General features: G+C 47.7%; 1 protein-coding gene and 1 long non-coding RNA gene across 4 annotated transcripts in view; both read left to right on the forward strand.

Annotated features, from left to right (window-relative positions):
* Window positions 1–695, forward strand: part of LOC127928737 (uncharacterized) — a 2080-nt gene extending 1385 nt beyond the window's left edge. For all 3 annotated transcript variants that reach the window (XR_008132037.1, XR_008132039.1, XR_008132038.1), the window contains exons 3-4: window positions 1–199; window positions 412–695. The exon at window positions 1–199 is cut by the window's left edge. This is a non-coding gene — a long non-coding RNA (uncharacterized LOC127928737). The remainder of the gene's footprint in view (window positions 200–411) is intronic.
* polq (polymerase (DNA directed), theta) overlaps window positions 1–13917 on the forward strand; it is a 137447-nt gene that overhangs the window by 81336 nt on the left and 42194 nt on the right. The window contains exons 26-29 of the mRNA XM_052516108.1: window positions 1708–1836; window positions 1913–2087; window positions 7541–7652; window positions 12995–13076. Coding sequence (XP_052372068.1) covers window positions 1708–1836; window positions 1913–2087; window positions 7541–7652; window positions 12995–13076 — 498 coding nt within the window. The remainder of the gene's footprint in view (window positions 1–1707; window positions 1837–1912; window positions 2088–7540; window positions 7653–12994; window positions 13077–13917) is intronic.

The following is a 13917-nucleotide window of genomic DNA, read 5'->3' on the forward strand; positions in this document are numbered from 1 at the left end:
TGGTCTACACTAGGTGTTCAGGGTATCATCATGGTCTACACTAGGTGTTCAGGGTATCATCATGGTCTACACTAGGTGTTCAGGGTATCATCATGGTCTACACTAGGTGTTCAGGGTATCATCATGGTCTACACTAGGTGTTCAGGGTATCACCATGGTCTACACTAGGTGTTCAGGGTATCATCATGGTCTACACTAGGTGTTCAGGGTATCATCATGGTCTAAACTAGGTGTTCAGGGTATCACCATGGTCTAGGTGTTCAGGGTATCACCATGGTCTAAACTAGGTGTTCAGGGTATCACCATGGTCTACACTAGGTGTTCAGGGTATCACCATGGTCAACACTAGGTGTTCAGGGTATCACTACGGTCTAAACTAGGTGTTCAGGGTATCACCATGGTCTACACTAGGTGTTCAGGGTATCATCATGGTCTAAACTAGGTGTTCAGGGTATCATCATGGTCTACACTAAGTGTTCAGGGTATCATCATGGTCTACACTAGGTGTTCAGGGTATCATCATGGTCTACACTAGGTGTTCAGGGTATCATCGTGGTCTACACTAGGTGTTCAGGGTATCATCATGGTCTACACTAGGTGTTCAGGGTATCACCATGGTCTTAACTAGGTGTTACCTAGTTACCTTGTTACCAAGGTTACCACAACATCTCAAGGGGAGAGAAGTATTGTTCTAAGGTTCTGCATCATCATGTCTGTTCCTCCTACTCTGTTGTTGACGTGCGTCTCTGTGTGTCTGTGTGTGTGGGGGTGTCTGTGTGTGGGGGGGTGTCTGTGTGTGTGTGGGGGTGTCTGTGTGTGTGGGGGTGTCTGTGTGTGGGGGGTGTGTGTGTGTGTGTGGGGGTGTCTGTGTGTGTGTGGGTGTGTGTGTGTGTGTGGGGGTGTCTGTGTGTGTGTGGGGGTGTCTGTGTGTGTGTGGGGGTGTCTGTGTGTGTGTGGGGGTGTCTGTGTGTGTGTGGGGGGGGGGGGTGTCTGTGTGTGTGGGGGTGTCTGTGTGTGTGTGGGGGGTGTCTGTGTGTGTGTGGGGGTGTCTGTGTGTGTGTGGGGGTGTCTGTGTGTGTGTGGGGGTGTCTGTGTGTGGGGGGTGTCTGTGTGTGTGGGGGGTGTCTGTGTGTGTGGGGGGGTGTCTGTGTGTGTGTGGGGTGTCTGTGTGTGTGTGGGGGTGTCTGTGTGTGTGTGGGGGGGTGTCTGTGTGTGTGTGTGTGGGGGTGTGTGTGTGTGTGGGGGTGTGTGTGTGTGTGTGGGGGTGTCTGTGTGTGTGTGGGGGTGGGTGTGTGTGGGGGTGTCTGTGTGTGTGGGGGGTGTCTGTGTTTGTGGGGGTGTCTGTGTGTGTGGGGGGTGTCTGTGTGTGTGGGGGTGTCTGTGTGGTGGTGTGGGGGTGTCTGTGTGTGGGGGGTGTCTGTGTGTGTGGGGTGTCTGTGTGTGTGGGGTGTCTGTGTGTGTGGGGGTGTCTGTGTGTGTGTGGGGGTGTCTGTGTGTGGGGGGTGTCTGTGTGTGTGTGGGGTGTCTGTGTGTGGGTGGTGTCTGTGTGTGTGGGGGTGTGTGTGGGGGTGTCTGTGTGTGTGGGGGTGTCTGTGTGTGTGGGGGTGTCTGTGTGTGTGGGGGTGTGGGTGTGTGTGTGTGGGTGTGTGTGTGGGTGTCTGTCTGTCTCTGTGTGTGTGTGTGTGTCTGTGTGTGTGTGTGTGTCAGGTGTTGTTCCGTGAGCTGCGCCTGCCTCCCAGCTGTGATTTGAGCGGGGGGAGGGGTAAGAAGACCCTGGGGTACAGCAGGAGAGGAACAGGACGCGGCGGGTTGAGGAGACCGTTCAGTACCACCAAGGTAACACACACACACACAGTGAAGTTATTGGTCCTGCTCTGTGACATCATATGTGAATAAAAGGTGACATCATCAGGACATCCTGGAGAAGCTCAGTTCCCTCCACCCGTTGCCGGGGGTGATTCTGGAGTGGAGGAGGATCACCAACGCCTTGACAACGGTGGTGTTTCCCCTGCAGAGAGAGAAACGACATCACCCCCTGCTGGTTATGGATAGAATACATCCTGTCTCCCAGACACACACTGCTACAGGTAACACACACTGCTACAGGTAACACACACTGCTACAGGTAACACACACTGCTACAGGTAACACACACTGCTACAGGTAACACACTGCTACAGGTAACACACACTGCTACAGGTAACACACACTGCTACAGGTAACACACACTGCTACAGGTAACACACACTGCTACAGGTAACACACTGCTACAGGTAACACACACTGCTACAGGTAACACACACTGCTACAGGTAACACACACTGCTACAGGTAACACACACTGCTACAGGTAAACACACTGCTACAGGTAACACACACTGCTACAGGTAACACACACTGCTACAGATAACACACTGCTACAGGTAACACACACTGCTACAGGTAACACACACTGCTACAGGTAACACACACACACTGCTACAGGTAACACACACACACTGCTACAGGTAACACACACACACTGCTACAGGTAACACACACTGCTACAGGTAACACACACTGCTACAGGTAACACACTGCTACAGGTAACACACACACACTGCTACAGGTAACACACACACACTGCTACAGGTAACACACACACACTGCTACAGGTAACACACACACACACTGCTACAGGTAACACACACACACTGCTACAGGTAACACACACACACTGCTACAGGTAACACACACACACTGCTACAGGTAACACACACACACACTACAGGTAACACACACACACACACTACAGGTAACACACACACACTGCTACAGGTAACACACACACACTGCTACAGGTAACACACACTGCTACAGGTAACACACACTGCTACAGGTAACACACACTGCTACAGGTAACACACACACACACTGCTACAGGTAAACACACTGCTACAGGTAACACACACTGCTACAGGTACACACACACTGCTACACACACTGCTACAGGTAACACAACACACACTGCTACAGGTAACACACACACACACTGCTACAGGTAACACACTGCTACAGGTAACACACACTGCTACAGGTAACACACACTGCTACAGGTAACACACACACACTGCTACAGGTAACACACACACACACTGCTACAGGTAACACACACTGCTACAGGTAACACACACACTGCTACAGGTACACACACACTGCTACAGGTACACACACTGCTACAGGTACACACACTGCACAGGTAACACACACTGCTACAGGTAACACACACACACTGCTACAGGTAACACACACTGCTACAGGTAACACACACTGCTACAGGTACACACACACTGCTACAGGTAACACACTAACACACACTGCTACAGGTAACACACACACACTGCTACAGGTAACACACACACACTGCTACAGGTAACACACACACACTGCTACAGGTAACACACACACACTGCTACAGGTACACACACACACTGCTACAGGTAACACACACACACTGCCACAGGTACACACACACACACTGCTACAGGTAACACACACACACACTGCTACAGGTAACACACACTGCACAGGTACACACACTGCTACAGGTAAACACACTGCACACACACACTGCTACAGGTACACACACACACTGCTACAGGTAACACACACACACTGCTACACACAACACACACACACTGCTACAGGTAACACACACACACACACACTGCTACAGGTAACACACACACACACTGCTACAGGTAACACACACACACACTGCTACAGGTAAACAACACACACACTGCTACAGGTAACACACACACACACTACAGGTAACACACACACACTGCTACACACAACACACACACACTGCTACAGGTAACACACACACACTGCTACAGGTACACACACACACACACACTGCTACAGGTAACACACACTGCTACACACACACTGCTACAGGTAACACACACTGCACAGGTAACACACACTGCTACAGGTAACACACACTGCACACACACACTGCTACAGGTACACACACACACACACACACTGCACACACACACACTAACACACACTGCTACAGGTAACACACACACACACACTGCTACAGGTAACACACACACACACTGCTACAGGTAACACACACACACTGCTACAGGTAACACACACACACTGCTACAGGTAACACACACACACTGCTACACACACACACACACACACACTGCTACACAACACACACACTGCTACAGGTAACACACACACACACTGCTACAGGTAACACACACACACTGCTACAGGTAACACACACACACACACTGCTACAGGTACACACACACACACTGCTACAGGTAACACACACACACACACTGCTACAGGTAACACACACACACACTGCTACAGGTACACACACACACTGCTACAGGTAACACACACACACACACACACTGCTACAGGTAACACAACACACACTGCTACAGGTAACACACACACACACTGCTACAGGTAACACACACAACACAGGTAACACACACACACTACAGGCTACAGGTAACACACACACACTGCTACAGGTAACACACACTGCTACAGGTAACACACACACACTGCTACAGGTAACACACACACACTGCTACAGGTAACACACACACACTGCTACAGGTAACACACACACAGTGCTACAGGTAACACACACTGCTACACACACTGCTACACACACTGCACAGGTAACACACTGCTACAGGTACACACAGGTAACACACAACACACACACTGCTACAGGTAACACACTGCACACACACTGCTACAGGTAACACACACACACTGCTACAGGTAACACACACACACACTGCTACAGGTAACACACACACTGCTACAGGTAACACACACACACTGCTACAGGTAACACACACACACTGCTACAGGTAACACACACACACTGCTACAGGTAACACACACTGCTACAGGTAACACACACTGCTACAGGTAACACACACTGCTACAGGTAACACACTGCTACAGGTAACACACTGCTACAGGTAACACACACACACTGCTACAGGTAACACACACACACTGCTACAGGTAACACACACACACTGCTACAGGTAACACACACACACTGCTACAGGTAACACACACACACTGCTACAGGTAACACACACACACTGCTACAGGTAACACACACACACTGCTACAGGTAACACACACTGCTACAGGTAACACACACTGCTACAGGTAACACACACTGCTACAGGTAACACACACTGCTACAGGTAACACACACTGCAGGTAAAAACACACACAGGTAACACACACTGCTACAGGTAACACACACTGCACAGGTAAACACACTGCTACAGGTAACACACACTGCTACAGGTAACACAACACACTGCTACAGGTAACACACACACTGCTACAGGTAACAGGTAACACACACACACTGCTACAGGTAACACAGTGCTACAGGTAACACACACTGCTACAGGTAACACACACTGCTACAGGTAACACACACTGCTACAGGTAACACACACACACACTGCTACAGGTAACACACACTGCTACAGGTAACACACACTGCTACAGGTAACACACTGCTACAGGTAACACACTGCTACAGGTAACACACACTGCTACAGGTAACACACACTGCTACAGGTAACACACACTGCTACAGGTAACACACACTGCTACAGGTAACACACACTGCTACAGGTAACACACTGCTACAGGTAACACACACTGCTACAGGTAACACACACACACTGCTACAGGTAACACACACACACACTGCTACAGGTAACACACACACACACTGCTACACGTAACACACACACACACTGCTACAGGTAACACACACACACACTGCTACAGGTAACACACACACACACTGCTACAGGTAACACACACACACTGCTACAGGTAACACACACACACTGCTACAGGTAACACACACACACTGCTACAGGTAACACACACACACACAGTGCTACAGGTAACAAACACACACTGCTACAGGTAACACACACACACACTGCTACAGGTAACACACACACACACACACACACACACACACACACACACACACACACTACAGGTAACACACACACAGGTAACACACACTGCTACAGGTAACACACACACACTGCTACAGGTAACACACACTGCACAGGTAACACACACTGCTACAGGTAACACACACTGCTACAGGTAACACACACTGCTACACACACACACACACACACACTGCTACAGGTAACACACACACACTGCTACAGGTAACACACACACACTGCTACAGGTAACAAACACACACTGCTACAGGTAACACACACACACACACACACACACACACTGCTACAGGTAACACACACACACTGCTACAGGTAACACACACACAGTGCTACAGGTAACACACACACACTGCTACAGGTAACAAACACTCACACTGCTACAGGTAACAAACACACACTGCTACAGGTAACACACACACTGCTACAGTTAACACACACACACAGCTACAGGTAACACACACAGCTACAGGTAACACACACTGCTACAGGTAACACACACTGCTACAGGTAACACACACTGCTACAGGTAACACACACACACACTGCTACAGGTAACACACACACACACACACACTGCTACAGGTAACACACACACACTGCTACAGGTAACACACACACACTGCTACAGGTAACACACACACACTGCTACAGGTAACACACACTGCTACAGGTAACACACACACACTGCTACAGGTAATCTATCTGTAGATGAATGTACTGACTATGACTGGTCCACCTAGCTATCTGAAGATGAATGTCCTGACTATAACTGGTCCACCTAGCTATCTGAAGATGAATGTCCTGACTATAACTGGTCCACCTAGCTATCTGGAGATGAATGTACTGACTATAACTGGTCCACCTAGCTATCTGAAGATGAATGTACTGACTATGACTGGTCCACCTAGCTATCTGGAGATGAATGTCCTGACTATGACTGGTCCACCTAGCTATCTGAAGATGAATGTACTGACTATGACTGGTCCACCTAGCTATCTGGAGATGAATGTACTGACTATGACTGGTCCACCTAGCTATCTGAAGATGAATGTCCTGACTATAACTGGTCCACCTAGCTATCTGAAGATGAATGTCCTGACTATAACTGGTCCACCTAGCTATCTGGAGATGAATGTACTGACTATGACTGGTCCACCTAGCTATCTGGAGATGAATGTCCTGACTATGACTAGTCCACCTCGCTATCTGGAGATGAATGTACTGATTATGACTGGTCCACCTAGCTATCTGGAGATTAATGTACTGACTATGACTGGTCCACCTAGCTATCTGGAGATGAATGTCCTGACTATGACTGGTCCACCTAGCTATCTGGAGATGAATGTACTGATGGATGACTACAATGTAATGTAATGTAGACACACACTGATCATTTATACATCAGTCTGCTTGTGTCTGCTTGTCTGTCTGCGTGTCTGTCTGCGTGTCTGTCTGCGTGTCTGTCTGCGTGTCTGTGCACAGGCAGAGTGAGCTTCACAGAGCCAAACATCCAGAACGTTCCGAAGGACTTTGAGATCCAGATGGCCTCTGTGGTGGAGGAGAGCCCGCCCTCACAAGATGGACGCCGGACAGGGTTGGAATAACTATTTATAACTACTAACCCTAACCTTGACAAGATGGCCGCCGGACTGGGTGGGAATAACTATTTATTATACTGTTAAACTATCTGTAACTACTAATCCTAACCTTGACAAGATGGCTGCCGGACTGGGTGGGAATAACTATTTATTATACTGTTAAACTATCTGTAACTACTAATCCTAACCTTGACAAGATGGCCGCCGGACTTGGTGGGAATAGCAATTTATAACTACTAACCTTGACAAGATGGCCGCCGGACTGGGTGGGAATAGCAATTTATAACTACTAATCCTAACCTTGACAAGATGGCTGCCGGACTGGGTGGGAATAGCAATTTATAACTACTAACCTTGACAAGATGGCCGCCGGACTGGGTGGGAATAGCAATTTATAACTACTAACCTTGACATGATGGCCGCCGGACTGGGTGGGAATAGCAATTTATAACTACTAACCTTGACAAGATGGCCGCCGGACTGGGTGGGAATAGCAATTTATAACTACTAATCCTAACCTTGACAAGATGGCCGCCGGACTGGGTGGGAATAACCAGTACCCAATAGTCATACTGTATTAAAAGTAAAGATACCTTCATAGAAAGTTACTCAAGTAAAAGTCACCCAGTAAAATACTACTTCAGGAAAAGTCAGAAAGTATTTGGTTTAAATATATTTAACTATTAAAAGTAAATGTAATTCATCAAATATATAAATCATTTCAAATTCCTTAAATTAAGCAAAGCAGACAGAACCATTTTCTTGTTTTAAAATGAACAAATAGCCAGGGGAACACTCCAACACTCAGACATCATTACAGATAGCCAGGGGAACACTCCAACACTCAGACATCATTACAGATAGCCAGGGGAACACTCACACACTCAGATATCATTACAGATAGCCAGAGACCCACTCCAACACTCAGACATCATTACAGATAGCCAGGGGTACACTCCAACACTCAGACATCATTACAGATAGCCAGGGGAACACTCCAACACTCAGACATCATTACAGATAGCCAGGGGAACACTCCAACACTCAGATATCATTACAGATAGCCAGGGGAACACTCCAACACTCAGACATCATTACAGATAGGCAGGGGAACACTCAAATCAAATCAAATTTATTTATTTTGCCCTTCGTACATCAGCTGATATCTCAAAGTGCTGTACAGAAACCCAGCCTAAAACCCCAAACAGCAAGCAATGCAGGTGTAGAAGCACGGTGGCTAGGAAAAACTCCCTCCAAAGGCCAAAACCTAGGAAGAAACCTAGAGAGCAACCAGGCTATGTGGGGTGGGCAGTCCTCTTCTGGCTGTGCCGGGTGGAGATTATAACAGAACATGGCCAAGATGTTCAAATGTTCATAAATGACCAGCATGGTCCAATAATAATTAAGGCAGAACAGTTGAAACTGGAGCAGCAGCACAGCCAGGTGGACTGGGGACAGCAAAGAGTCATCATGTCAGGTAGTCCTGAGGCATGGTCCTAGGGCTTAGGTCCTCCGAGAGCGAGAAAGAAAGAGAGAATTAGAGAGAGCACACTTAAATTCACACAGGACACCGAATAGGACAGGAGAAGTACTCCAGATATAACAAACTGACCCTAGCCCACCTACTGCAGCATAAATACTGGAGGGGTCAGGTCAGGGAGACACTGTGGCCCCATCCGAGGACACCCCGGACAAGGCCAAACAGGAAGGATATAACCCCACCCACTTTGCCAAAGCACAGCCCCCACACCACTAGAGGGATATCTTCAACCACCAACTTACCATCCTGAGACAAGGCTGAGTATAGCCCACAAAGATCTCCGCCACGGCACAACCCAAGGGGGCGCCACCCAGACAGGATGATCACATCAGTGACTCAACCCACTCAGGTGACGCACCCCTCCCAGGGACAGTATGAGGGAGCCCCAGTGTAATAGGGTTAGAGGCAGAGAATCCCAGTGGAAGAGGGGAACCGGCCAGGCAGAGACAGCAAGGGCGGTTCGTTGCTCCAGAGCCTTTCCGTTCACCTTCCCACTCCTGGGCCAGACTACAACACTCAGACATCATTACAGATAGCCAGGGGAACACTCCAACACTCAGACATCATTTACAAAAGCTGCATTTCTGTTTATTGAGTCTGACAGATCGGAGGCAGTAGGGATAACCAAGTGCGCAAATTGGCCCATTTTCCTGTCCAAAGCATTCAAAATGTAACGAGTACTTTTGGGTGTCCACTCACTGACTCACCCAATGATATGTCCACTCACTGACTCACCCAATGATATGTCCACTCACTGACTCACCCAATGATATGTCCACTCACTGACTCACCCAATGATATGTCCACTCTCTGACTCACCCAATGATATGTCCATTCACTGACTCACCCAATGATATGTCCACTCAACACAATGATATGTCCCACTGACTCAGCTACAGATAGCTCAGGGAACACAATGATATGTCATGTCTTACAGACTCAGCCATTGATATGTCCATTCACTGACTCAGACATCATTTACATTCAGGCTGCATTTCTGATATGTCCATCACTGACTCAGCCAATGATATGTCCATTCACTGACTCACCAATGATATGTCCACTCAACTGGCCCAATGATATGTCCATGTCACTGACTCATTCAAAATGTCCACTCACTGACTCACCAATGATATCAGTCCACTCACTGACTCACCCAATGATATGTCCACTCACTGACTCACCCAATGATATGTCCACTCACTGACTCACCCAATGATATGTCCATTCACTGACTCACCCAATGATATGTCCACTCTCTGACTCACCCAATGATATGTCCATTCACTGACTCACCCAATGATATGTCCATTCACTGACTCACCCAATGATATGTCCACTCACTGACTCACCCAATGATATGTCCACTCACTGACTCACCCAATGATATGTCCACTCACTGACTCACCCAATGATATGTCCATTCACTGACTCACCCAATGATATGTCCACTCACTGACTCACCCAATGATATGTCCACTCACTGACTCACCCAATGATATGTCCACTCACTGACTCACCCAATGATATGTCCACTCACTGACTCACCCAATGATATGTCCACTCACTGACTCACCCAATGATATGTCCACTCACTGACTCACCCAATGATATGTCCACTCACTGACTCACCCAATGATATGTCCACTCACTGACTCACCCAATGATATGTCCACTCACTGACTCAGCCAATGATATGTCCACTCACTGACTCACCGACTCACCCAATGATATGTCCACTCACTGACTCACCCAATGATATGTCCACTCACTGACTCACCCAATGATATGTCCACTCACTGACTCACCCAATGATATGTCCACTCACTGACTCACCCAATGATATGTCCATTCACTGACTCACCCAATGATATGTCCACTCACTGACTCACCCAATGATATGTCCACTCACTGACTCACCCAATGATATGTCCATTCACTGACTCACCCAATGATATGTCCACTCACTGACTCACCCAATGATATGTCCACTCACTGACTCACCCAATGATATGTCCACTCACTGACTCACCCAATGATATGTCCACTCACTGACTCACCCAATGATATGTCCACTCACTGACTCACCCAATGATATGTCCATTCACTGACTCACCCAATGATATGTCCATTCACTGACTCACCCAATGCTAAACCATGGTATGTTTCACTGACTCACCCAATGATATGTCCACTCACTGACTCACCCAATAGATATGTCCATTCACTGACTCAGCCAATGATATGTCCACTCACTGACTCAGCCAATGATATGTCCATTCACCTCAGCCAATGATATGTCCACTCACTGACTCACCCAATGATATGTCCACTCACTGACTCACCCAATGATATATCCATTCACTGACTCAGCCAATGATATGTCCACTCACTGACTCACCGACTCAAAATGATATATCCATTCACTGACTCAGCCAATGATATGTCCACTCACTGACTCACCCAATGATATGTCCACTCACTGACTCACCTCAATGATATATCCATTCACTGACTCAGCCAATGATATGTCCATTCACTGACTCACCCAATGAGATATGTCCATTCACTGACTCACCCAATGATATGTCCACTCACTGACTCACCCAATGATATGTCCACTGTACTGACTCACCCAATGATATGTCCATTCACTGACTCACCCAATGATATGTCCATTCAGACTCACAGAGAGTCTATCACCAATGGTACCATGTGACTCACCCACAGATATGTCCATACTCACAATGGTATGTCAGACAGGCCACAGAGAGTCTATACTGACTCACCCAATGATATGTACTCATGACTCACCCAATGATATGTCCATTCACTGACTCAGGCCACAGATATGTCCACTCACTGACTGGTACCATGATCAGTCCAGGCCACACTGACTCACCTAATGATATGTCCACTCACTAATGACTCAGACAGCAATGATAGTCCATTCACTGACTCTATACTAATGGTACCATGTCACTGACTCACAGAGAGTCTATACTAATGATATGTCCACTCACTGCAGACAGGCCACAGAGAGTCTATACCCAATGATATGTCCACTCACTGACTCAGCCCCAGATATGTCCACTCACTGACTCTACCTAATGATATGTCCACTCACTGACTCAGGCCAATGATATGTCCATTCACTGACTCACCCAATGATATGTCCATTCACTGACTCATGTCAGCCCAAGTCTGATATGGTCCATTCACAGGACTCATACCAATGATATGTCCACTCACTGCCAGACACTCACAGAGAGTCTATACTAATGTACCATGTCCACTCACTGACTCAGCCAATATATATGTCCATTCACAGGCCACAGAGAGTCACCCAATGATATGTCCACTCACTGACTCACCCAATATGATATGTCCATTCACTGACTCAGGCCACAATGATATGTCCACTCTCTGACTCACCCAATGATATGTCCATGTCTGACAGGCCACAGAGAGTCAATGATATGTCCACTCACTGACTCACCCAATGATATGTCCATTCAGGCTCAATACAAGACACTCCGGCTGTAGGCTAAAATGGTGCTGTTTACAAAAATTTGGGAGTTGAGAAATAGCTTTGGTAGCTACGGACAGATGAGATTCTCCTCTTTTCAGTAGGCCTAGCCAAACTGTTTACCCACAAGTGTATTTGTATGCTCACTGACAGCGCAACAATCACCTGTTTGGTATTTGCTGCTGCTCATATTCCAGGTTCTCCCGACTGTAGGCCTGGGTGCTTCAAAACAATCCGCAGAATAAGCTCATGATGTTCTTCCTTCTCAGTCGGGGCCGTTCCAGGCTGATCAGACCTCCAGCTCCTCCTCCTGAAGGGGCCGTGGCCTTCTCCGTCAGCATGAGACTAATGGTACTTTGTTCCTTTCACAGGCCACAGAGAGTAACTCCTCCACCTAACTAATCAGACAGGCCACAGAGGTGCCTTTCATGTCAGGTAACTCCTCCACCTAACACCATTTCACAGGTAACTCCTCCACCTAACACCTTTCACAGGTAACTCCTCCACCTAACACCTTTCAGGTAACTCCTCCACCTTTCACAGCTTACAGGCACAGGTCTATACTAATGGTACCATGTACCATGTCACTGCAGGCCACAGAGAGTCTATACTAATGGTACCATGTCAGACAGGCCACAGAGAGTCTATACTAATGGTACTATGTCAGGCAGCTTACTGCCAGGCCACAGAGAGTCTATACTAATGGTACCATGTCAGGCAGGCCACAGAGGGTCTATACTAATGGTACCATGTCAGGCAGGCCACAGAGAGTCTATACTAATGGTACCATGTCAGGCAGGCCACAGAGAGTCTATACTAATGGTACCATGTGTCAGGCCACAGAGAGTCTATACTAATGGTACCATGTCAGCCACAGAGTCTATACTAATGGTACCATGTCAGACACTGCCAGGCCACAGAGAGTCTATACTAATGGTACCATGTCAGGCAGGCCACAGAGGGTCTATACTAATGGTACCATGTCAGACAGGCCACAGAGAGTCTATACTAATGGTACTATGTCAGGCAGGCCACAGAGAGTCTATACTAATGGTGCCATGTCAGACAGCTTACTGCCAGGCCACAGAGAGTCTATACTAATGGTACCATGTCAGGCAGGCCACAGAGAGTCTATACTAATGGTACCATGTCAGGCAGGCCACAGAGAGTCTATACTAATGGTACCATGTCA

This window comes from Oncorhynchus keta, unplaced genomic scaffold, assembly GCF_023373465.1.
Source record: "Oncorhynchus keta strain PuntledgeMale-10-30-2019 unplaced genomic scaffold, Oket_V2 Un_scaffold_3664_pilon_pilon, whole genome shotgun sequence".
NCBI lineage: Eukaryota > Metazoa > Chordata > Actinopteri > Salmoniformes > Salmonidae > Oncorhynchus > Oncorhynchus keta.